This window comes from Aedes albopictus, chromosome 1, assembly GCF_035046485.1.
Source record: "Aedes albopictus strain Foshan chromosome 1, AalbF5, whole genome shotgun sequence".
NCBI lineage: Eukaryota > Metazoa > Arthropoda > Insecta > Diptera > Culicidae > Aedes > Aedes albopictus.
In genome coordinates this window covers 153,674,510-153,700,490 of record NC_085136.1, presented here as the reverse complement: position 1 = coordinate 153,700,490, position 25,981 = coordinate 153,674,510, and the positions used below count along the sequence as shown (strand labels likewise).

The following is a 25,981-nucleotide window of genomic DNA, read 5'->3' as shown; positions in this document are numbered from 1 at the left end:
CCATCCCGTAGAAAGCTTGACAAGTAATGGGAATTTTATTATTCACCCTGTTGGATCATACTGTTGGAAGGAGATTCTCTTTATCCCGCGGATTTCGCGTAAGTGACTCTACTTACGGGTCCGCCACACCCCCTTTTGGCCCTTCATACAGCGGTATGTTGAATTCAGAATGGTAATGCAATTCAATTTTTACTGTTAAGTGGAACTGCATGCAGAGCAAGACTCAAGCTAGGATGGTGGCTACCTACATACATACATACATACAAAACTAGTCTTACAATGAAACTAGAAAGAACGGTCTGTGCTTAGGAGGAAAAATTCACTATTTGAACTAGAGCGAATAGTTTTTTTTTTTGCACCGAAACCGTTGATGTTCAACTAGTGAATTTTGCTCTCTTTTAAACATAGGCTGTTCGTCTTTGTTAGTAACAATAGATTTTGAATTAATTGTTGATTGCGGTGAAACAATAAGGCAATATTAATATTGTAGAAATATCAGCTAATTATTGGAAAACCGAACAAATTTAATAAACCGTTCCGATTCTTGTTCCATAACCGCTGAATTGCGATTCGTGATCATCATTTTTACCCATTGACCATTCGGCCTAATGGACTTCGGTCAGCAGTATTTTCGCCATACCAGATGTTTGTGAACCTATGCACTTATAGTCTAGTTACATCGAAGTCTCGCGCTTAGTATCCTACAGGCGTATCTACAATGATCGATTTCTCTTCATCGATTTTCTCTTTGCTTAATAACTACCGGTGAAATATTTCCAGCTGTTTTCTTTGTTGTAACCCTAATCGTCCTTTATCGGAACAAACCAAGAGATCATCCCAGCAAGGAACATATTGAATTATTGTAAAATATTGAAACTAACGACATTTTTTATGTTAATGGACTGAAATAATCCACCAAATTCTCACAATCACATCTTTAGTTTCAATTAATTCTTAGAAAATGGAGAAAATTTCTATTTGTCCGAAAGTACCATTTGCCAGAATGTACCAATCCCCAGAATTTAATATTTAATTTTAAATTGTGGAGCCTCGTAGCCGTGCGGTTAGGGTCACCAAGCTTATAATCGCACCATGCTATGGGGTGAGGGTTCGATTCCCGCTTCGGGCGTTGAAACTTTTCGTGAGAATAGTTTCTTCCCCGTTTCCACTGGTGCATGCTCCGTTGTCCGTTGTCTATTGTTAAGTTTAAAACAGTCTGTACAGCCGAAAGCTGAAGACGTTGTCCGTGTCTTTTTTTTTTAAATTCTGGGGATTGGTACATTCAGGCAAATGGTACTTTCGGAAAAATAGTATTCTGGCAAATGGTACATTCTGGAAAATGGTTTTCTGGCGTTTGTCATTCTGGCGAATGGTTTTCTGGCGAACGGGTCTCTGGCAAATATCGCACAATCCACAAATGTCATAACGTTGGAGGGGGTGGGTGTGTGTCAGTCATGGTGTGACAGCCCGAACAAATAAAAATTTTCCCCATATAAATAGTGTTATTAAGGGGTGGGTGGGTGTCAGGAAAGGCCAATTTTGGCGTTATGAAATTTGTGAATGAACCCTTAGTAGTTTTACTATGGAATGGGTAGTATCCATAACAATATGTATTTCAGTGTAGATATCCAAAACGCCTAAATATATGCACGGCACGTTCTAATGCTCATATCAATTGCACACCCCTAGTTCTCCACACAAACTTCGGTCATAAACGATGATGTTCTTTTCCAATATTTTCCAAAATTCTTTCACTATAACATTTCTAGGGTCCCAAACTCCTGCTCTTTTTTCTCGCGATTTTTTTTATTTCGTCGAGCAGTGTAATCGAAATAGATGTTTATTTTTCAAATTCAAAGCACCAAGAAGTATAACTGGATGTTTTTCAATCAATATGGATGGGAGTTTTAGGAATATAATTTGGCCTGTAGAATAAATGCCTAATATTTTTTTTGTAATCCTTCAACATTTTGTACAAAATGATCAAATGGCCAAATTTGAAAGCTTTCAATCAGGGGTGAAGTTGATCACTCAATGACATAACATTCAAAGACTGGAAAATTACACTAGTTTACAGCATTTTTGAACTCGGTAAGCTGATGATCATTTTTGGTGTAGAATCATGCCCTGAGTTCGAAAACGCGAAAGAAAAAAATTACAGTAGAGCGGAATTTTTTTCGACTTTCCATACAAGGTTGATGATTTCAAAACGATTTTTGTTCTATTTTCAAGCAAAGTCGCTCACTTCAAACATCTCATTCTTCGTAATCAATGCTCCGATTGAGCTGAAATTTTTACTGTAACTCGCCTACATATGATATGTCAAATAAACGTCGAGAAAGAATTTTTAAGTTGGTTTTTTCTTATTAAAAAAAAATACATTTCTTCAAAAAATTTTGGAAATTTTGCTAAAATTTAAGAAGATCGTCCCCAAAACTCGCCAGTATCTTGAATTTCATCAATCTGACGCAAAACCTTAATTCAGATGATCGAACGGTATTGTATTCAGCTTCTAATTTATGGAAAAAGATTTAAAATTGGTTGAACAAAACGCAATATATTTCGATTTTAGTAAATTACGTATTTTGAAAAGTTGCAAAACTCGATATTTAGCTAAAACTCAAAAACTGTTCTACTTAAAAATTTTTGAAAGTCGGTTTCAAAATCAGCATTATATTGTGCTTCAAAAGTTTTGGTCGTTGACAGAAGTTCACGACTTTCGTTTTATTTTGTAAACTTGTGTTATTGAACAAACTAAATTTGATAATGCTGAATCTGAATAAGTTTTTGGAATTCTTACAACTGATATATTTTGGAGTTCATTCAAATATTACGTAATACAAAGTTTGACAATTTTAGACCCCCACGTAAGAAGTTTTGTATGGGAAATGTATGAAGCGTAACACAGCACTATTTACACCGTGTCCAATAAGTTCTCATACAAAATCAAATGGAATTTATTTCACATCTGTAATTAGGATTTTCAAAGTAAATTTATTTATTGAAAGGCCATCCAATATTGACCAAATACAGTTTATGTTTTGGAATTAATTGTCCTTTATCCACCTCTGCTGATCGCATATGTGTCGTAAGTCCATTTCGTCTGGCACGCACGCCATTTTTTTGGTATATCGGAACATTTCAACGAGTTCAAAGTTGAAACAAATTAGGTTCCTGTCATCAGCATTGCTCCAGGGGTCTCCAGTTAGCCTAGTGGTTAAGGCTATTGACCGCCAATCCGGAGACGGCGGGTTCGATTCCCGTTCCGGTCGAGAAAATTTTCTCGACTCCCTGGGCATAGTGTATGGCAAAGAAAGCCCTTCAATTAATAACTGTGGAAGTGCTCAAAGAACACTAAGTTGAAGCGTGGCAGGCCAAGTCCCAGTGGGGACGTAGAGCCATAAAGAAGAAGAAGAAGAAGATCACCATTGCTAGTAGTAACTATGACCAGAAGAGAAAAAAATATGTGACTCTGTATTGGTGGAGTACGAAGCCATTTTATTTTGTACAAAATAAAACGTAAATTAAACAAAAATGTCCATTTACCTGTTTAATTAAGATTTGTTGTTTTAAAGAAGCATCCCAATCCCATCCCAAGTTCCACTGGGATCCCCTTTTTGTAGCTTGTTAATTGTCATCACTTCCGTTCACACACCAATAAATTCGCTTAATTATTAATGTTAAAGAATAAGATGAGTTCACTACCAGGGGGCTCAATGTAGAGCTTTTTGGTGTGAGGGTGAGTGGTGAGTCATCTTAAAAAAAAATAAAAAAAAGAAAAAAAATAAAAAATAAAAATAAAAAAAGCATGGCTGTATATTATCTTGTTGATTCACAACATTCTCACTTCTAAAACGTACTTGTATTCCTATTGTGGTAAATTTGGTCCAAAATTTACGTTTTATGATGTATATAACGACCATTTTGAAGGAAATAAGCTTAAGCTAAGCTTACTTGCAAATTTCTTATCATTTCATCACTAAAATTGTATTGTTTAAGCCTTTGTATATCCATTTGGTACAATACTTGAGATAAAAACTCAAAATTTAATTCTATGAACGCTATTTAGCTATCGTAGAATGAAAAACTTTTCGAACATTTTTCTTGCGTGCCGGATCAAACGGATTTCAGAAAACGGAAGTGTACTGCTAGGCTTATAAAAACAAATAGAAAATAACGTTATTCTAAACCATATGCTTTATTTAATCAGTATTATGTGGCCCTACAATACATGCATTCATTTTGAAAATATGAATCACAGATGTGAAATAAAATTATATTTTCCAAATTTGTATTTTGTATAGGGTACTGCATGAAATTCTCTCCTTCTCTTTCACTCTTACAGAAATTGTGTAAACAACAAGGCCAAGAAACGTCAAAACCCCATACAAAATCAAAGCAATGCAGTGCCCTATGAGAACTTATTGGACACGGTGTAGATCCATCCCTTATAAGTCTAATATGAATGAATTAAAACAAAAGTTGATTTATTTATTTTCCACGAAAGAGCATCTTTTTTTGAGCCACAAAAACAAACTTCAAATTGATTTTTATATAGGTTCCCGGGCATCCAAAACATGGATTTCGATTCTGAATATGAAATTATCTTAATGCCGTTAAACAAGCCAATTGTAGCGTCCTCACTCCTCAGCCGCTGAAAGACGTTAATCCCATAGCAATCGAATTCACCCCGCTGATCAACTACCCCCCAGATTACGGTAACCCCGTTTAAAGGTAACTATAAAATATCGAAAATAGCAGATCGTACTAAATTGCGCGCAAGTTTTAAAGCATACAATATATCGGAGAATGTTGCATTGAAGTGCTCACCTTATTACAGCGAGTAGGGTATGCGTTATGGTACGAGTGACGTTATCGTTGATTTAGTACATATGTACAAGAAAATCTTCACATCTCTCCGATTATGGAAAATTGAGAACACCCAACTGTTCTCCTATTTTCACGGCGATCATAGTACTAGTACGAAGATTTTCATATATGTAGTTATTATAGCAAAGCGATAGAAGCTCTTTAAATAATACCCAGTGATAATGATTGTTTTTCTCGGTCCTACCTACGCTTTATCTTCGAGCTCCGGCGTCCAGAGTTTTTTGGAAGTGGCAGACTTTCTTCCGGCGTAACGTTAAAAGATGATTCCTTGTCAAATTGATCCGTTGAAGTTTCATCGGCCACCAGTTTTTCTTCAACTGCATGTTCTTTTTCTTATGGCATTGTCTCATCAACAGGATGAATTTCCCGTTGGTCAGATACTTCTGTTTGTGCAAAAGATGCGTACACATTTAGATTGCAAGGCCATTCCGGATAGTTCACTTTGAAACTGGAGACCACAGTGTACAATATTTAGAAGGTGATACCTTCCGGAAATCTGACAGTTTTTTGATGACGTAATTCAAATCGTTAACACAATGGCGTTAACACAATGATCTAGTACTCCACACCAATTTGATCAATGTAAAACGATAAGAACGACGTCACATGTTTTCATCCAAAATAGATGTTTACATAGGTTACTAGCCTGCCTTGTGATCTTTATGCCGTACCGGAGACAGAAACACTCACACTTGCAGCCTTCAGTAGGTCGGCTCCAGAGGCACGTTCTCCTCCATTTGGGAAATTTGTGCCATCACTTGCAGCCTTGGCATATGCTTCCGCTATCAACCCTGTACCATCCTGCAATCCAATAGCCCTCCCGGGGTAACGACACAAGGACGCAAGTAACCGTTCAATGCGTTATTGGCGTACCTAACACTTTTTGAAGGGCCCCATAAATATAAGCTCCAGTTAGTGGCTGTATCTTGTTGCTGCAGTGTGGTGATAAAACAAGAACAGTTAAAGATACTTTTTGCTTTTTTCAGCAAACGCAAGGCTTTTTGTGTAGCGGTTGTGTCCGTTGATACAGCCGGTGCATCCTTGCAGGGCTTAGTAAGCTTCAGTTGAAGACACAGCAATTCAAGGAATACTTCTGATGTCATATATCCCGACTTGTTGCATTTGAACACGTAGTAACGAGACTTAGAGCCGAAAATTCCAGAAAATCAACAATCATCGAGTCTAAACTTGCAATCTTTATTGAATAGTTTAATCTAAAATAAAAATAGATGAATGAGTACATTTAACATTTCCACTTACCGTGGCTTAGTCCTGTTTCAGTCGCATTGAAAATTTGGTTGAAGGAAACTGGTCGTCCCTAGGGTCGTCCTCAAGAAGCTTCTCCAACAAATCAAAAAACTTGTGTATTGTGGGTTTGTTGAAGCCTCATGCGAAGCTTCAGATTTTTGGATTTCGTTTCATAGAGCCGAACACTCAGTCACGTTCGGTCATTTTCTTATTTTTGCAGAGTGGGTCTGGAATTGAGTTCCTGTCAGCTAGTTCAAATGCCAGCTTTTTGATGTCCTTCTGCGTGAGACCGTAAAAGTGACTCTCAAGATCCAAAAGGTGCTGAACACCAACTCGTTTTCCTACCGTTCAGTGAAAACGGTTTCCTATGCACCTATACTAAGCGAAAGTTTTGATACAGCGATACGTCGTTTCAAGGTTGTCCGGGGAATACCATATTTGATGGCGGTGAAGCGAACTGACATTCCGCAATCAACCTCACGCTGGGCACTGATTTGTTTGTTCTGGGAACTTAAAGGGGCTGTCCATAAACCACGTGGTCATGAGGGGGGGGGGGGCTCGGCCAATGACCATTTTGTATGGACGAATAAAAAAATTTGTATGGACTAATGACCACGCGGGGGGGGTTGAGAAGTCCCAAAAAAATGACCACGTGGTTTATGGACAGCCCCAAAGTGTGTTCTTCATGATCATGTGACAATTTCAAGATCAGCAGGATAAATGTATTAGGCAAAAGAACGTAGTTCATTTCAATATTGACGATGAATCCCAAACCCAGAATGGTTCTGAAAACCCAGAAGGTATTTTTGATCCTCGCTCGTTGACCATGAAAGATAGTTGTGTGGTGTGATATACTTTCTGCAGCATGGTCTTTGGAAATCACTTCCAAATTTTCATAGGGAGTTCATAACATCGAACAGATTATTGAACAAGCCGTGGAACTCAATGGTCGCTCTTGAGTTTTGGTACTCTTCGACGTGATGTTCTATGTCGTAGGTACACAATGGCGTCCACAACACTGACTGTACATACAGCCAATTTCGTTTTCATTTCGCTTTTTGCAAAATCCACGCGGGCTCGCATAATTTGGTTTCCCTGACGTAAAGCTTCGTGACGCGGGAATGCCTCGGTGAAACCAAAATTCACCATACGGCCCCGGATATCAACGAATACACGTTTCGAGGCACACGTGTTGCGCACTGTTTTGATCATATGCACCGCATCCATGATAACACAGACAGTCCCAACTTCAGTGGGATGGGGAAAGGTCGTCTTGGTGTTGTTTTCTTTACGAACCGCTCCTAACAGCTCAACGTATAACAAATTCGTTTTTGTATACCATCGAAAGTGATGGAAGCAATAGCAAAAGTGCCATTGACCTTGCGTGCGATATGATGATACTCTTCTTTGCTGCATTCAAGCCAGCGGTGAAATAGTGTGAAACAGCTAGGAACATGTGGGCTGCTGTGACTTATTCATTATCATTTATCATAAAGCTGTATCTTTTCATAGAGTAGAGTAAGGTGGGGCAAAAGTTCGACCTTAGTTGATAATTCAACCTATTTCAAAAAATCGAAGCAGATAAAAATAAATAAATACCGTGTGGTGATTCTACCATCCATGAGCTAAAATTTTGCTGAACAAAGTTACGCCAAATGTCTTTTCAATTTTGAGTTACAACACTTTTTGTATGTGTGTGTTTTATTCGAACTCTTGCCCCACCACTGGTGCAAAAGTTCGAATCTAGTGTTTGTGGAATTTCGCTAACCGTAGCACACTATTTTGACACTTTGGTAATAGGAATACCTGAAACCACTTAATATTTGATGTTAGAACTGGAATACACTTTAAAATTCGATTTGGATTTTACCCAAATCAGGGTTAAATTTACTACACCAAAAATTAGTAGTTTTCCGCCAAATTCAGATAAAACAACATTTTTTTGCAACTTTAATCGAATTTTCTCACTAATTCATCACTCTTAGAGATAATATGTACATTTTGCAGAATTTTAAGTTTCTACCTAAAGTTGCAACATGACTCGAACTTTTGCCCCACAATTCGAACTTTTGCCCCTCTATGTGTAAAATACGATTTCCAAATCTTTTTTGCAAAAAGTTATACATGCTAGAGCATCTTCAAAATATACCTAGTTACGCCCCAAAATAAAATATCGAATTCGATTTCATTAAAATTTCATTCCATGCGTTGGAAGGGCCATCGCAAAATTTTGTCATAACTTCTCGAAATATTGATCAATTTTCATAATTTTTGGAGTGAAAGACTCTTTTTCAAAAAGAGTTCGAACAACCTTGACACCCGAAAGAAATAATTTGAATTGAGCTCAAAAACTTCAAATGAAACTCTTGCCCCACTCGAACTTTTGCCCCACTTTACTCTACATCAAAAAATCTCAAATTTTGCCTGTTTATCAACCTATTATATGTGCATCATTGGTACAAATTTGAGCTCGATTGGTTAATCTTTCGCGAAGCTGGAACTATTCTAGTAAAACACTTTTTTTTGGACAACTGATTTTTGAACTGCCATATCTCGGAAACCAGGGTACCGATTTGAATGACATTTTGAACGATTATCAACAACATATTGATACGTGAGTCGACGTTATAACATGCAATATTTCCTCACGACGAATAAAGTTATACCGCTTTGATATTTTCACCTATAAAGAGGAACATAAGTCAAACTTACAATACCACATAAAAATTACTTAATGTGTTCTTCCAAAAAGACTCTTATATATCTTACTAGAGATATCTTGAGAACAGAAGTAGAAAATCTTTGGATATCAAAATTGAAATTTATTGTAATTGATGTTAAAAAATACCTTTTTTCGAAAGAGATCCTAAAAGTGCCATCCCACGGAAAAATTAATCAATCTAGCTCAAATTTGTACCAATAATGCACATACAATAGGTTGACAAACAGTCAAAATTTAAGAATATTTGATGGACTCTATGAAAAGTTACAACATGTTGAACTTTTTTGTGAGAGAACAAAAAGTTGCCTGTCCCACACACCCCCTGTATACCTGATTTCTACCCATTTGTTTTCTCCTACAGTTTCATAACATTTTAAAATTATGCTTAATTACAATAGAACTGCCATTTCAAATATGATTTTATGGGAAATGTATAACCTAAATTATAACTTAAAATACCAACAATCTTCTTTATTCAATCACATCAGCAGTTCTTACATTTCAGTCATTTCTTCAGCATACTAATTTCTTCTTCCAACTTTATAACTTCCTTTGAGCGTCCTTTCAGAACTTAGTGTTGGGAACTTCGGATCGCAGCAGAATTGCCGTTCCGGGATTCGTGATACGAGAAAAGGTAATGAAACAACTCGGACTGCGTATTCTAACAACTGTAATCAACAAAGAACTAGTACGGACTAAAAACAAAACAAATATACATTGTTACAATACATCAGCTATCATGCTTCGTCGTTTTTCTCACACGCACACTATTTCATCACAACATATTGATTGATTGATTTATCTTTATTTGAGAGACTTTCAGTCCTTGGCTGGTTCGTCTCTCATTCATCACAACATAAACGTCTGTCATTACAGGGTGTTGACTACTTTCATCTTTTACAAACTCGACCAGGGGGCTGACACTACTGTACTTCAACACTCCTCCTTAGTGCAGCCCACTGGACCTTACTAGTCTCCTACAACAACTACAAAACCTACTCCTCCTGGATTGAAGCCAAAGCCCAAACATCTCTTTTACTTTTACAGGTAGTACATACCACCGGTTTTCTTATCTACAGCAATCACATTTTCACTTTTCATTGTTCTACAATCTCTAGGTCCAAACACTACTGTATAACCATCTTCTGCAATCCGACTAACTGACAGCACATTTTTTGATAATCCGGGCACATACAAAAGCTTCTTTAGTTTATTTTCAACTGCATTACCATCTGATCCTACTCCACAAATTATTCATTGTCCACTTCCTTTAGCTTTCACTGTTTTTCCGTCCGATAGCACAACCTCTTCAGCTTCTGGATTCCACCAACCGAGGCTCGCTGTCGAATTGGTCATATGCTTCGTACATCCAGTATCAAGGATCCACCTTTCAGCGAAATCAGCATCTCTTCTGGTAGTCATACTGAAACACACTCCACGATTATCACCATTGCTGTCCGATTCCCGGTTCCGTACAGTTGTCGTTTTTGCTTGGTCCTGCTTTTTCAAGTTAGCCTTCTTCTCCTTCAATAAAACAGGGAAGTTCCGTTGAAAATGGCCTTCACGTCTACAGTAATAACATTTTCTAACGAAACTCCTCGGTTTTTCACACTGCACCGTGGACTTCATGACTTTCTCAGGAGCACTCTTCTCATTCCGGTCTTCGTTTCTTCTCCGCCAATCATCCAGAAGTTTTCCTTTCACGTACTCCAGTCTAAGGTCCAGTTTGCCAGAATCCTATAACCCGCTTGTTACCGCTTTGGAAGATCGTCCAGAGGCAGACATTCTTCCAAAGCGGAAACAAGCGGGTTATAGGATTCTGGCAAACTGGAAAGAAAAATCGCTACAACCAGGTGATCCTTCAGTGCTTCTCCCAGTCTAGCCAGTCGGTGAACTAACTTCGTGGCCTCCACCAAATGATCCGACATGTTTCCACCTTATTCCAGTCGCATCGATCAAAGTCGCCGCAGAACATGAATCTTGTTCGACAACGACCCTCGCTCATGGTAACTTTTAAGTTTTTCCCACATCTCCTTTGCCGTAGCCGCTTCCATAATGTGGACCAACTGGTTATCTTCCAGCGCCAATCCGATCACCGCACGAGCCTTCTCGTCTTTCCTGGTCCAAGCAGAAGTGACATCTTCCTGCTCTGGCTTGGGATCCTTCACCATCATCAACAGGTCTTCCCTCATCAGCATCAGCTCCATTCTGAACCGCCATGTCGACCAGTTGTCATCATTCAACCGGTCGAATGTAACTTTCAATTCTGCCATTTCACTATATTTTTCTTCGCAGAATCAACTTTTTGGACCACTGTGCAACGGTCTTCCAAAAATCCACTGTCCGTTTTCACACAAAAGCACTTTGCAGTCAACACTATCACAGCGCTGATAGAGTTAAATATTTGGCGACTAGCTTCCGCGGTTCGATTCGAAATATTAAGTGGCCACCTGACGTGGGTGATCGATTGTTTGCCTTCCGTGTGAAGCGAATAATAGTGTGTTAGATTGCATATTTTGTCGCGTCGTTTGCAGTAAATATTAAGCGACTACCTGACGTGGGTGGTCGATTGTTTGCTTTCCGCGTAAAGCAAACAATAGCGCGGCAACCAACATGACACGAAGGTCACATTACTTATCAAAGTGAATCCAGACCCAACGATACCTTTCCCACTAACAAACACTCCTTCCTGCAGCCTTTGGTGGAGTCGCAGCGGTAAACGCGGGCCTTCACTTAACAAAGGTTGTTACTAATATTCCTTCCCTCTTCCAACATGACTGCAAGGACGTGGCCGGCGCCGTTATTGTACCGTTAAAGAGAGTCTCTGAAGCGTGCATAGTGATAATATTGACCACTCCTAGTCAATTATTCAGTTGATTCATTGTGCAACTGTCATTGGTTTGGGTCAATCACGGAATAGCAACCATAGATGTGTGCAGTCAGTCTAAGCTAAGCTAAGCGAGGACCACTCGGGAAACTGGCTAAGCGCCAGCATGCTACCGTGATGGACTCTCCAAAGCGAGTCATCGATGTTCGTTGCTGCAGGCTACGCAGCTAACCTTGTGGGTGCGATGTGCACTAGCCCCTCTCTGAAGCAATACCTTCTTGGTGGTTCCGGAGAGACGTAGGGTTTGGCGACCATAGGAATGGTTTAGTGGGTACGAGGAGAGAGTAGTCCTGGATTTTACTTTTGTTGTAGAAGACCGCCTGTCAGACCTACACTACCCTAACCTTCTGTTAGGGTATCTGTTGAGCAGATTATCCCCCTATGGTTTAGAAGGAAAAAAAAAAGCTAAGCTAAGCTAACACTATCACAGCGCTGATAGCTATCAGCTATAGTCTGCCACCACACCACAAAAATGTCCATATGATGGAAATAATGGAAACGTTTCGACTCAATTATCGGCGCAACCGTCGATCACTCCTCCCCAATCGAAAAAATATTCGCAGTTTACTTGTCCGTACCTACACTTTTATTCCATCTCGTTGTTGGCCTATACCTTCTCACGAACGGCACTTCTCCCGGCTTCCCTGCTACTGAACAATCGTGTGATTTCACCCGCCGGGGGAATATTGGATCCAATTTACTCGATACGCAAATTAAACACCATTCACAGCATCTCGATTAGACACTTGTATACACTTTTCTCGCGAAAACTGAACCCAAAACCTGTTGGGAACTTCGGAGCGCAGCGGAATTACCGTTCCGGAATTCGCGATACGAGAAAAAGTAATGAAACAAGTCGGACTGCGTATTCCAACAACTGTAATCAACAAAGAACTAGTACGGACTAAAAACAAAACAAATACCGTAATCCGGGGTAACATTGATCAGAATTTTCTATCTTTCTTGAATAATTCTCTTGGTAAAGCAAACGTTACATGTTTTATATTTTTAAAACAAGTACTGGCCCTCTGAGTATGTGTTAAGTTACTCGAAAAAGTATTGTAAAACTTTAAAACATGTTTAAATAGGTTTTTAAATCTAATTTTTGATTTTGTTGATTTGGGGTAACATTGATCATGTCAGTGATCAATGTTCATTTGTGTTGAAAATACGCTTACTTACTAAATTCGGGGTCGCTGATTTCGAATATGTTGTCCGAATTCTTACAAGTTATGTACTTTTTAAGTTATTTTAGGATTAAAATCCTCTAAACCACGAATAACGCCTAAAGGTAGGCAATGGCTTAAGGTTTTGATAGCCGACTTCAGGGATGCCAGATGATTTTTTGAAAAATCTGTATCGCACTTTTCAAAAATCTGTATCCCATACAAAATTTGGGTGAAAAATCTGTATCCCATACAAAAATAAAATAGACCCTCTAGCTCAAAAATCTGTATTTCATATAAAACGAAATCTGTATGGATGCTCGAAAATCTGTATAATACAGACAAATCTGTATATATGGCATCCCTGGCCGACTTTTAATAAATCGTATATTTTACTGAAAAATAACATTTTCATAAAAGTTTTGTTTATTGAATCCAACTCTAGGATATCATATTGAAGTAATACAGTGATTTCGAACCTCATATTGTATCTAGTATTCACGCCAAGCATGAAGGTTTGACAATGTATCTCAATGCGTTACGAAACACAGTTATGGAAAAATCGATTAGATGCAATGTTTATGAAATTCAATTTCCATAAATTGCATGTCATTTAATAGCTGAATGATAGCAGATTACGATATACCATTCGATAGCAGAAGCTAATTCAATGTAAAATCCTTGTTTGAACATTTCATGAGGTGGGTCAAGCCGATCAATGTTACCCCGCTGATCAATGATACCCCGGATTACGGTATACATTGTTACAATACATCAGCTATCATGCTTCGTCGTTTTTCTCACACACACGCTATTTCATCACAACATAAACATCTGTCATTACAGGGTGTTGACTACTTTCATCTTTTACAAACTCGACCAGGGCACTAAGGGGATTCAGGTGACCAAAAATCAAAAATTGACTATTCAATTTGAGATTCAGTTTCGGTAGTTGGAAGTAGACCACTTGGACCAGTAAACCCTAGAATATTAGTTTGCTAATCCCTATACTTATCGAGATATTGGCAGCAGAATGAGACCATTACCAATTTTCGGTAAAATTAATGAAATGTTCAACTGAGCATATCTTTGGCTTAAAAGTAAAATGTCAAACTTTTAAAGTAGTTTCTAAAAGCTTGCTTATAAACCTTTCGAATGTATCAGACGAAGAAATGTTGATTGTAAAACTATTAAATGATGCAACATCAAAAAATCCATACAAAAAAAGTTTCGCTGAGTTTCGCTTCGGGACTACTTCTATGCCTTTGTTTAGGATCCCTGGGAGGCATTGAAATCAAATTTGGCTGCTACCAGCTGCTATTCTGCAATTCCAATCATATTGTCGGCGATGATTGAGATATTGCTACATAAAATCACCCTATTGGCCATTAAGTACCTCTGAAGAAACAGTTGGTCATCATGGCCACTTCTATCGGTAGATCAATCATAGTGCAGTCCGAATCTGGTCTTGGATCTCTTAACGAAGCGTGTTTTTACGAATTGGAATCAATTTTGTAAATAGGAACAGAAATCCTTAAACGCCTAAAAGTATGCAATGCCCTTGTAATTTCATGCTGTTTGAAACTGTCGTGTTGAAACAACCTGTTTAACATATTTTTCATATTTTTCAGGCATAAACCCTACGAATAGGAGCAAGACATTATAAAATTGATGCGAAAATATTTTTGGCCACCTGTTTGTATGGAGCCGCCCCATAGTGCAGGGGGCTGACACTACTGTACTTCAACACTAAGCTCGTTTACCTTCGTTACCTCGTTCAACTGAGGAGTTACCGTGCGACAAACAGCATAACAAACGAATTGGTTTAACTCCGAGACTTGAATGCGGTTTCAAAGTATTATGCACATGTACGTAAGTTTAGAGTGCACCTATCCAGTTCAGTCCTTCCTCTTTAGCACCGACAAAAGCCTTTATAATGCCTTGGTTTTGCCTTTCTACTGTACCATTTGATTGAGGGCTGTGAGGAATAGACTTTCTCGCGTCTACCCCTTTGTTCTGCCAACACTCCAAGAATTCGTTGCTTTGGTAAGGCGGACCATTATCGCTCTGCAATACTAAAGGTATATCCCACTGGTGGAAGACTTTGCTGAGGGCTGTATTTGTGCTTTTGGCATCCTTACATTTCATTTCTACAACTGTTATGTATCAGGAGTATATATCCACTACTACGATCAAGAATTCTCCCGATTAGGGGCATAATGGACACCCTAAGCGAATGAGTATGTTAGGCCTGTATAACAGACAAAAACTTAACATATTATCAGCTGGCTTACAACTTTAACTTGTTTCCAACGTATTTCAATCATTTACAGCTGGTAAAATGTCATTATTGTGAAGAAATAATGAATTGAAAACCGTGTGTTTTTTGGTGCTGGCAGCAAAGGTACGGGGCGAAATGGACACCCATCGGGGCATAATGGACACCCCTGCATATTTTATGCTGTATCTTTGAGAATATCGACCAGTTAAGTTATTTGCCAACGGAGATCAATACCTTGGATATAATACTCCATCTTAGACGAGTTAACATAACTTCAAAGTTTATATAAATTTTAGGCTAAAATAATCGGATTGAATTTTTTCAAACTCTCTAAAACGCCTAACAGTATGCAACGCGCGAACATCCATTCATAATTGCCAGTGTTCATTTCGCCCCGAATAGACTACAACATTGAAATTGCTATTTTCAGTGTGTTCTGATCAAAAATATAATACTTCATCCATTGTTAAATCTACGTATAGGGTAAAAAATATAATTTGGACATGTATATAGTTTGGACATGCACGGCGATGTATGCCTTGTTCCGGAGAGCTAATAAAAGTAGATACTTCTCAATATCGATTATTGGATCAAATAGACCCTGTTCTGATGACTTACGTTGAAAATACGCTTAACAATTAAGAATTTACTTCAAAATTATCGAAAATGTAAATTATTTCACTAAAACCCCTCAAATGCACAGGTATGCAAAACGACATACACTTCACAGTCACATACAATATTCACTTCAAAACCGTTGAAATAATACTTGTAAGAAATTTAAAAGCCTTATTGCATTGAAACATGTTCAATAAAGAAGCATTAGGCAGCCAATCTCTTAACATTCATCTAGATCGCTTAAAATAAATGGTGTCCAAAATAAATTACAAGTTTTCTGCTGTAAATATATTTTGGTCATCTGACGAACTACATGGGGATGCTGAGGGATTGCATACTTGGAGGCGTATTCTGTGGGTCTGGCGGTATTTCCTCGATTTTAACTAAAACTGTAATAGTTATCAAAATAGATGCCTGTTAAGCGGAAAAATTGATTATTTATAAGAAAATATTTGTAAATTTATGCTACTTCCATGATTTAGCAGTATTCATGGCTAAACTTTGAGAAAATTGCCCTGTCCAAATTATATATACCTGAGGGTGTCCAAAACATATATTCGGTGTCCAAAATGCCTTTCTAACAAGTGATTGAAAATTGTAATTTTCTCAGCTTAAAATGCTTTCGTTAAGGTTTTTGTCGCCTGGAACGCAATGTACAATCATATTATAAGCGTATTAGTAACTTTGCAAAATGATCAATTGCTTTTTAAGGAAGCTAGGGGACGATTTTTCCAACGTTGTCCTCAGCCTGTCCAAAATACATGAATTACCCTACATGTAGATAAGCTAACAATTCACTTGTTTGTATGGTGGACAAACTATATCTCTCGTGATACCTTATTTGCTGCTGCTTCGAAATTATAAGAAATCCACCATATGAAAATCATACTTCAATTTCAATGATATTTTGGTTATTTTAAAGGAATACAAATTGTACTTTTGAAAAAATAGAACAATGGCATGTTCCTTTACATTTATGCATTGAAAGTTTTACATAAAAGTCAACGGTTTCGGCAAAAACAGGGGTGTCCATTTCGCCCCGGGTGTCCATTATGCCCCTAATCCCCCTACTGGAGGATTACGCTTTGAAATTTTCAGGCAAGTGTTACAAATCCCAACAAAAGATTCGACGTCGCTGCTCATTCCAGGCCACCAAAAGTATTCTCTCATTATCCTCTTCATTGCCGCACCACCAATGTGATCTTGATGAGCCATTTTTAAAACATCATTCCGAAGAAAAAACTTCGGGAAGCACAATTCGCCATAGATTTTTAGGCCACGCTCTTTCAGTGCGCAACAAACAGCCACAAGTTCTGCATCTGATTCAGAAGCAAGATCTCTTGCCAGGTAACATTCATTGTGCCAGCATCCAGTGCAAAAAGTAAATGTTTCTCATCAAAAACAGCGAACAGTTCGTCAATTTGAGTTTTAGAAATCAACCTAGAGAGAGCGTGAGCCACATTAAGGTAATCGGGAATAGTAGTTTACGCAACAAGGTGCAGAATGACGATTTTTACAGCACGAGTCGTACATTTATCCAACGAGGCTTGCCGAGTTGGATAATCACGACGAGTGCTGTAAAAATCGAGTTCTGCACCGAGTTGCGTACAACGTTTTTTGCAAGTTCATAAATTACCGCTTGAATAAAAATTTTCATCGAACTGCATACTGATGCTCAAAGCCATGTTTAAGAAAATCTGATCATAGCAGGTTATACTGTGCAGCTGTCATAATTTTTCAAAACTGCATCCAGAAAGCATCGAGAAGTAGATCAAAACTGAAAACAGTGCTGTAATGGTTCATTACGCAACGCAAATCAGTGCTGTAATGAACCATTACAGCACTGTTAATTTGGTGTGGGAAAGTAGGCCTTTTCCTGTCAGATTTTCATGAGGTAAAACAGCCTATTACGATGAGAAATTGCAAAAATTGTTTTACTTTGATATAGATCGCTTGAAGACGAAGAGCCCAGCTTTCGGCTCTCGAGATGGCCCTTTTGCCCATCTTAAATCTCGCCGTATATTAAATTATTCGCTTCGGAAAGTGTACGTACCGTAAAACGGGGTAATTTTGATAGTTTTTCAGCGAATTTTCTAAATATTTTTCCATGTCACAGTATTTCCTCGAGTTTTATATTTTTAAAACAAGTACTGTTGTATCAGTTATCATTTGCAATTGAAAGATTCGATAATCTGAAATATTTTGGGTGACTTTTAGTTTTCCATATGATCGAGAATGAGATTTTCATTTTGGGGTAACTTTGATAATGCCCTAAATTGATGTGTTTCTTGAAATCTTGAAAAATAATCACAGATTGAAATCGTAGGAGTATGAACATGATAAGAGAAACCTTGTGGAATATCTATCTATCTATCTATATATATAAAAATGAGTTTGAAGTTCTTTTGAGGCAACAAAACTCAAGAACGGATGAACCGATCAGCATGACTCTTGCACGGTTCGGTTCATATTCGTGGTGGCTGTGTTTATATGAACAAAAAGTTACGAAAATCAACCAGAAAAGTTAAAGAATTGATATAGTACCGTAATCCGGGGTCAAATTGATCACTTTAAAACAACTTTTGCGGATAACATTAGTGACAATTCAAATATTGCGAAAAGAATTTCTGTAAAATCAGTACCCAGTGGATCTCTATGAAACCATGTGACAGAATTTTGTTCAACATGTTTAAACTTTTAGTTAAATTAATTAAAAAATCAAAAAATTGGGGATGCCACTTTGGGGCGAAATTGATCAGTATACAATTAAGCATCGGTTCAAAAGATAAAAATTCTTATCCACTTATTTTTGCTCTTCTAAATCCGAATAACGCGTCAAAACTCTTACAACTAGTGAATTTGACACAAAAAATGCAAAATTAAATTTTGAAATTTCCCCCTTAACGCCTAAACGTAGGCAATTTCCTTTGAAATAAGTGATTATTGTTACAATAAATGACTTTCTCATAAAAAAAAAGGATTTTTTCACTTATTCATATTCAGAATAGCTTCATAACTTTCCAACCAAGGCTCTACAAAAATGTTAAAACAAAAAAAATACGGGAAGTCCTAGTGGCAATCGATTGTTTAGAAGCAATGATTTCAGCTAAGTGAGAAATTCACTCCATATTCATTAAAAAATTAAGCAAATCTAACTTTTTTCTAAACAAATAAAAGTCTTAACTCATCTCTAGACATCTATGAACTAGATGAGGTAAAAAGTTTGAGATCATTGCGACGCTTAGAAGTTCCTTGTATGCAATTGCAATGTAGTATCCAAATGATCAATTTCACCCCGCTGATCAATTTGACCCCGGTTTACGGTACCGTACAGACGGTACTTTTATCAGCATTTTTAGTCGTTTTTTCTATGGTAAAAAATTTTCTGAGAAACTTTTTCCTCAGTGTATTTTTATTGCTGAGGTAATTTGGCGTCGATTTCACTAAAAAAAAGTTTGTTCTACGATGCATAGTTTTTGAGATACGATTTTTTGAAGTTTGGGGTATTCTAGAAAATTTAGTAAAATCGTGCAATTTCATCTAGCGTTTTTCGGGAAAATAGTCCACTATATTTTTTTTGAATTCCATATATATCCACGACCTCAAGCTCTGGTCAAATTTTCATTGAAATCGGAGACCCTTCGGCCCAAAACCTGTTCGGTAATAAAAAAAAAATCCCCAGAAGCTTTCCTCTGCTCGTTCCTCTTGCCGCAAACTCAATAGTACATGTGACGAAAAGGTAAAGGATTGAATGTATCCTCGGCATGTAATAGATTGTGTGAGATATCCTTCAGGTTCGAACATCTACTGTTATCCTGTGCTTTAAACAGCCAGTGGCATCTGGTGTCAGGATGTTTATCCCGGATATAGAATGTTTTTGCATAAAGGAAAAAATGTTCGTTGAACAAAAACAGGTTTTGGATAAAACTATCCCTGTTGATTCTTTGAGTTAAAAATCGTTTGCTAAAACCCTATAGAACACTTGATCATTCATTATATGACACACGATTCATCCCAATTCAAATGTCCTTCAATTGAAGCCCATCTATTCCAGAAAACACACAAATCTTTTTTGCATGGAAATATTTCTGGTTCCCACCGCCAGGGAGTTACGCACCAGAAGCGACAAAAGTTTAATTCGGGAAAACCTTCCTCGCGTCCCGGATGAATCGACCAAAGGATAGAAGGATAACGCACCAAAGGAAGGATGCGCGTTTCTCGCAACAGGCGATAGGAGTTTTATTTCTCAAACAGTTGAAACGGACTCTCCAGCCGTGGGCATTGTTTTTGTTATTTCGTCTCATGCGAGGGTTGGATATCCTTCCAGCTTGCTAAAAAGGGATCAATTTTTCACCCTCGGTTCAGAATGGCAACAGCATCCAGATGAGTCGGATGGAATGATGCTTTGGTGGAATCATAAACTTTGTGCGCGTTTCTGCTGCTCCTCACTTGCATGATATATGAGATTACGGTTTGTGTGATTTGCGAATATTGGGTGCCGTAAACCGGGGTCAAATTGAATAGCGGGGTGTAGGTAACTGATCAAACAAAGACCAAATTAGCATTAAATTAGGAACTTCTACACATCGTGATTTGAGATCAATCATAAACTTCTTACCATATCTAGTTCACAAATGTCTAGAGATGAGTGTGAACTTTTCAGGTTGCTTGCCTGAGAGGGGTCCAGTTCGATGAAACGAACTTTTGTTGAGCAAAAGCTGGGAGTGATGGGATTGTCTCCACTGGGTTAGGACGTAACAAACCAGCATCGTTTAGCTGACTACACAGGAGGTTCATATCACCGCTCTGTTGGGCGGGCATATTCTGAGTTGGATCATGGGGGACTTACCTGGAGCCCGAGTGGGGTGTACGAGGGGGGGGGGGGTGGTCTGAGTCTGAGTCTGATTGAGTGTGCTGAACATCACCTTCTCGATGCACCGCCGCAGATGCGGGACCAGTTTCTCCAACATTTGTATTTCCTCCATCGATCGGTTTCCGGCTCCTGGTTCCAGTGGGATAATCAGCGTTATCCTGATCAAGGTTGCGTGACGTATACGAAGTCATCAACGGTGGATTGGTTCGACCAACAGCGCCTCCTGCTTGATAATCCGCACACGTATTAATCCACAGCCCCACCTTGTCGTCGTTTTCTCGCTCACCTATTCCGCCACTGATTCCGGTCCTGTCACTGTTGACTGAATCATCCAGCTCCAGTTCACGAAGCTTGTACTTCTCCTTTAGGAACTTACGTTCTAGAGCGTACTGTTCATCCAGTTTCCGCAGCTGCAAATCCAAACGGGAAGATCTTGATACGGCCGAGCGTCACACCGATCGTATGCTTCCAAACTCTTGCAGGCACATATGGCAAATCCATTGTCGATTTTCTATCGACTGTGATACGCCGGCGCAGCATATATGCCACCAGGCATCACATTGGTCGCATTGCACGAGGTTGTCAGCGCTGTCCAATCGATCGCAATTCGCACACTTTGATTCCGTGGCTAGCGTTCCTGGACCGCTGCCATCCATACTTGGTCGATATATCTAAAAGTTTGTTCCGACTTCCGGGCGTGCAGAGAGTACTGACTTCATTTAGCGAAATAACGAACACAGGTTTGTGTGGTTTGATGACGCTTTTAGCTATAATTGTACCGTAATCCGGGGTAACACTGATAAGAATTTTCTATCTTTCTTGAATAATTCTCTTGTTAAAGCAAACGTTACATGTTTTATATTTTTGAAACAAGTACTGGCCCTCTGAGTATGTGTTAAGCTACTCGAAAAAGTATTGTAAAACTTTAAAACATGTTTAAATAGGTTTTTTAATCTAATTTTTGATTATGTTGATTTGGGGTAACATTGATCATGTCAGTGGTCAATGTTCATTTGTGTTGAAAATACCCTTAATTACTAAATTCGGGGTCGCTGATTTCGAATATGTTGTCCAAATTCTTACAAATTATGTACTTTTTAAGTTATTTTAGGAATAAAATCCTCTAAACCACGAATAACGCCTAAAGGTAGGCAATGGCTTAAGGAATTGATAGCCGACTTTTAATCAATCGTATATTTTACTGAAAAATAGCATTTTCATAAAAATTTCGTTTATTAAATCCAACTCTAGGATATCATATTGAAGTAATACAGTGATTTCGAACCTCATATTGTATCTAGTATTTACGCCAAGCATAAATGTTTGACAATGTATCTCATTGCGTTACGAAACACAGTTATGGAAAAATCGTTTTAATTCAATGTTTATGAAATTCAATTTTCGTAAATTGTATATCATTTAATATCTAAATGATAGCAGATTACGATATACCATTCCATGGCAGAAACTGATTCAATGTTAAATGCTTGTTTGAACATTTCATGAGGTGGGTCAAGCCGGTTAATGTTACCCCGCTGATCAATCATACCCCGGATTACGGTATGTTATTTTTAGTTTAAGTCTTTCCGGTATCATTCTTCTGATTGCTTACTTAAATCGGTTTCGAAAATATCTTTCCGATTCCACAGGAATCCTAGCAGTCCTTCACGCAACCCAAAATTGCATAGATCGTTTAGTTTAGGTTATCAAACTGTGAAGGTAGAAACTTACGATTCCGGCTTGTCCTCTTAAGTTATACAAATTAATAGCGAATTCTAGAGTAGCGAATGCAACTCTTTAGGTACTTAACAAATTTCAACTTTTAGCTTTTGGAATTCTAGGTAGTAACTAATTTTAGCAATCAAACAAATTGTTGTCCAACTTTCGATTGTCTAGCGGATTTTTTATCCTCACTTTTCTGACGGAAATCGATCTTTTTCTTCTTAAGCCTGGAACACATAGCGTCCGTTCCGTCGAGGTTTGCGTTTTTTTGATAGTTTTCCCATGGGAAATGTGTCAAACTACTGTCACGCACACGCAAACGTATGCATTGTGTGGGGCACTTTAGGCTCCTAATTCACACCAGGACTGACAACTTTGACACTAATTTGAGAGCGCCGTAGCGTCCCCTCCGGCGTCACCCACGGGCGTCGCAGTCTACACGGTGCTCCCAGCAACAACTGGTATGGTGCCTATCGGTATCCCTATCGGGGAGGACATAGATTGCGGATACAAGAGGCTTACGCAGGACTCCCTGGTTGGCCCCCATGATCCGTGGTAGGCTACAGACATGATGGTTATCTGTGGTTGAAGGTAGGGCTGTGACGAGGTAGTGTTTATCGATATCGTCTTGGCACAATATCGATAGCAATTCGATATCGGATTTTGATTATCGATATCGGATCCGATATCCGATATTTAATAAAAAAAAAACACATATTTAGTATTCTTCCTTACTTTTTATCGTTTATTTCACATTGATGAAGGTCGGCCCATCGATATTATGCAAAAAAATAAGTCGATTGACCCTATCAGGATCAATGCTGCTACGAGATTAATTTAAAATTCGTCCTGTCTTTGAAAATGAACGTTCGGATGGAACAGAAGTGGCTATGCGCGGCAAAAGCTTCATGGTCGCTTGATATAAAAATGGAAACATATGTTTCTTGTCCTCCCAATACTGGAAAACGTCACTTGTCATTGGTTCCATTCCACATTTCAAGTATTTCTCAATTTCCTTTCGCACCGTGCCTGATGATTTTGTCGTGATCCTTCTGTCGTTGTAACGCTGCACCATGCCTTCGTGGTAACTCCAGACTCCACTTTGAGCTGGGATCTTCCTCGGTGGTTGTTCTTCGCCATAAAATTCTTCGTTGTCGGATCCGGTATCTGTAAAATGAAACATTGAAATCAGCTGCGAATAATGATAGTTGATTCTACGAACCTTCAGGTAAAACCATGTCAATTATGATCTCCGTAGCCTTGTCGCGCTGGCCGGAAGTTTTAAAATGGACTTCTTTGAACCTAGGGTCCAAAAACATACTTGGCCCATATACAGGGGAGTCCCGATATGCACCAAAGCGAGATTTGATTTCGCGCTGCAAGGCTGTTTGAAGGTTTCTGCCAATAGGTGATGTCGGCTTAATGGAGCTTATGCAGTTGTTCAGGCAGTTTATGATGGGCAGTACACGACTTACTGTTGCGTAACTTTCTCCGCTCAAATCTTCCGTCACCTCATGCAAGGGTTGAAGCAGCTCAACAACATCTTCCAAATTCCGCTTTTCTTCAACTTTGATCATTTCTGCCGCACGGTCTTGGTCTGTCATAATGATCTGTATATACTGGTACAGTTCAAGGAAACGCTCAATCATGTGGAACTCGGAATTCCATCTGGTAGGTACGAATGAAGTCATCCTCAAAGGAGATTTTCTTGTCCCATCTGCCATTTGCAACTTGTGCAATTGATCAGTTGCAATTGTTGATCGTTGGAAAAAAAGCTACAATTCTCTTGATTTTGTCAAGAAGTTCTGGCAGAGATTTAGTAGTTTCAATCGACTTCTTAGCGACGAGATTTATTGCATGAGCTACACAACCAATGTGTTTGTCATCGGAGAATTTATCAGCGACAGACTTGAGCATGTTTGCTGCGTGATCTGTGATAATTAAACTGATTTGCTCTTTAGAAATTGCCCAATGCTTGAGAATGTCTTCGAAGCAAGAAGATATATACGCACTGCTATGACGCTCGTTCAGAATATAAACCCCCAAATCAGTTTCCTGCAGGTTCGTACCAATTGCAGGATCCACCGTCACCCCGAGGTAGCTTCTTGTGGTGTGGGAATCTGTCCAGAAATCAGCAGTCACCGTTAAATATTTTTGTTTAATTTTCGTTTTAACGCATTCGACCACTGTTAAGTATTTGTCGTCGACAATTTATATAAGAAGCTTCCGATTCGGCACTTTGTATTTGGGCGCCAGAACCTTCAATAGATTAACGAATCCTTCATCCTCGACTATAGAATAAGGTTGGTAGTCTTTCACGATCATGAACGCAATAGCTTCGTTTATTTCACGTGTTTTCGGTCCATCGCCTAAAAAACGAAAATTGATTTAAATTTACCAAACGTTCCTTGTAACACAACTGTATGTGAATAGTCAGTATATAACCTCACATATGAAAACGTTAAGAAACATTTAGAATGTATGCACTTAGTAATATGAAGTACCTACTCGCCCAAAGTTGAGACACCTTGAACATTCGATCAATTGAAGTTGGTTTATTCGTTGATGCATTGCTGGTACCGGCATTTGTTGAACTTGCATTCCGCTCCTGACACCCGGGAATGCTTTGTAACTGCTGCTTCTCCTTCTGTGGGTGTTTCTGAAGATGTACCTTCAGGTTGGTGGTATTTCCACGACGCGGAACATCTACACCACAAATTTTGCACTTCGCACTCACGGTCGACGTTTTCTCAAAATAATTCCACACTTCCGACATTGCCAGCGATAAATTGCACGATATTACCGAAAATATAAAACAAGCAGGTATCCGAGATTCGAATACAGTTTAAATGGTCGCGGAACTGTTTCCTGCCACTTCGCACAAAAGCACAACAGACTGAGAAGTTGCAGTTCTTGACACACCAGGTCATACCAGCTGCTCTGATTGGAGTGAGGCAGATAAAACACTCGTGACGTTCAGGTCACTCACAAGCTTTGTTTGTTTGTTGCCAAACCGGAGACAGTAGTGTCACGGAAAAATAATGTTGCACACAAAACCAAAGCACAGTGAAGTTTTGTACATGCCCACATGAACATTTCCATTAGTTTTGACCCGAGTTTCGACATGATTTTTTTTTTTTTAAATACAACGTTTATTGGTCGTGTTAGTTAAAAAATAATTTCATAATAATTGTTTTAAACTTCACAAAAGAGATGAAAATCTAACGCTTGCACATCAATTCTATCGTGAACACTATTAACGAAGTTGATGTAGGATATGAATAATTTAAGAATGATTGCCCGTTTGGTATGAACTATTCCGTCCAATGCTGGTCTTAGCAGGTCCACGAAAGTGAGTAGTCTTCTTCCAGGGATTACGGTAGACACTTTCCGTCGAAGAACGTTCCATGCCTGAACTACCCTAGGACATTCGGTATATTTGTGTACGATTGTCTCTACGGCATTATTGCAGTGTTGACAAACTTCGTCGTCCGCCCGACCGATGGTATGGTAGAGTTTGCGGTAGCAGCCTTTCTCGTTGACGATCATGTAGAGCTCGCTTTTTTGTTGAGAG

The 25,981-nt window shown here is 38.7% G+C and overlaps 1 protein-coding gene across 1 annotated transcript; it reads right to left on the bottom strand.

Annotated features, from left to right (window-relative positions):
- Positions 1-22,908: 22,908 nt before the first annotated feature.
- On the bottom strand, positions 22,909-25,519 carry LOC115267917 (zinc finger BED domain-containing protein 4-like). The gene is made up of 2 exons (XM_062847424.1): positions 23,630-25,519; positions 22,909-23,574 (listed from the first exon to the last, which is right to left on the bottom strand). The coding sequence occupies exons 1-2, from the start codon at positions 24,129-24,131 to the stop codon at positions 23,240-23,242; spliced, it is 837 nt and encodes a 278-aa protein (XP_062703408.1). The 5' UTR covers positions 24,132-25,519; the 3' UTR covers positions 22,909-23,239.
- Between the last annotated feature and the right edge of the window lie 462 nt (positions 25,520-25,981).

Excerpts from the sequence above, each read along its gene's own strand:
- LOC115267917 (XM_062847424.1), bottom strand. The coding sequence starts at position 24,131 with ATGGCAGATGGGACAAGAAAATCTCCTTTGAGGATGACTTCATTCGTA. Across the intron at positions 23,575-23,629 it reads TGACATGGTTTTACCTGAAG|ATACCGGATCCGACAACGAA; the intron begins GTTCGTAGAATC and ends TTCATTTTACAG.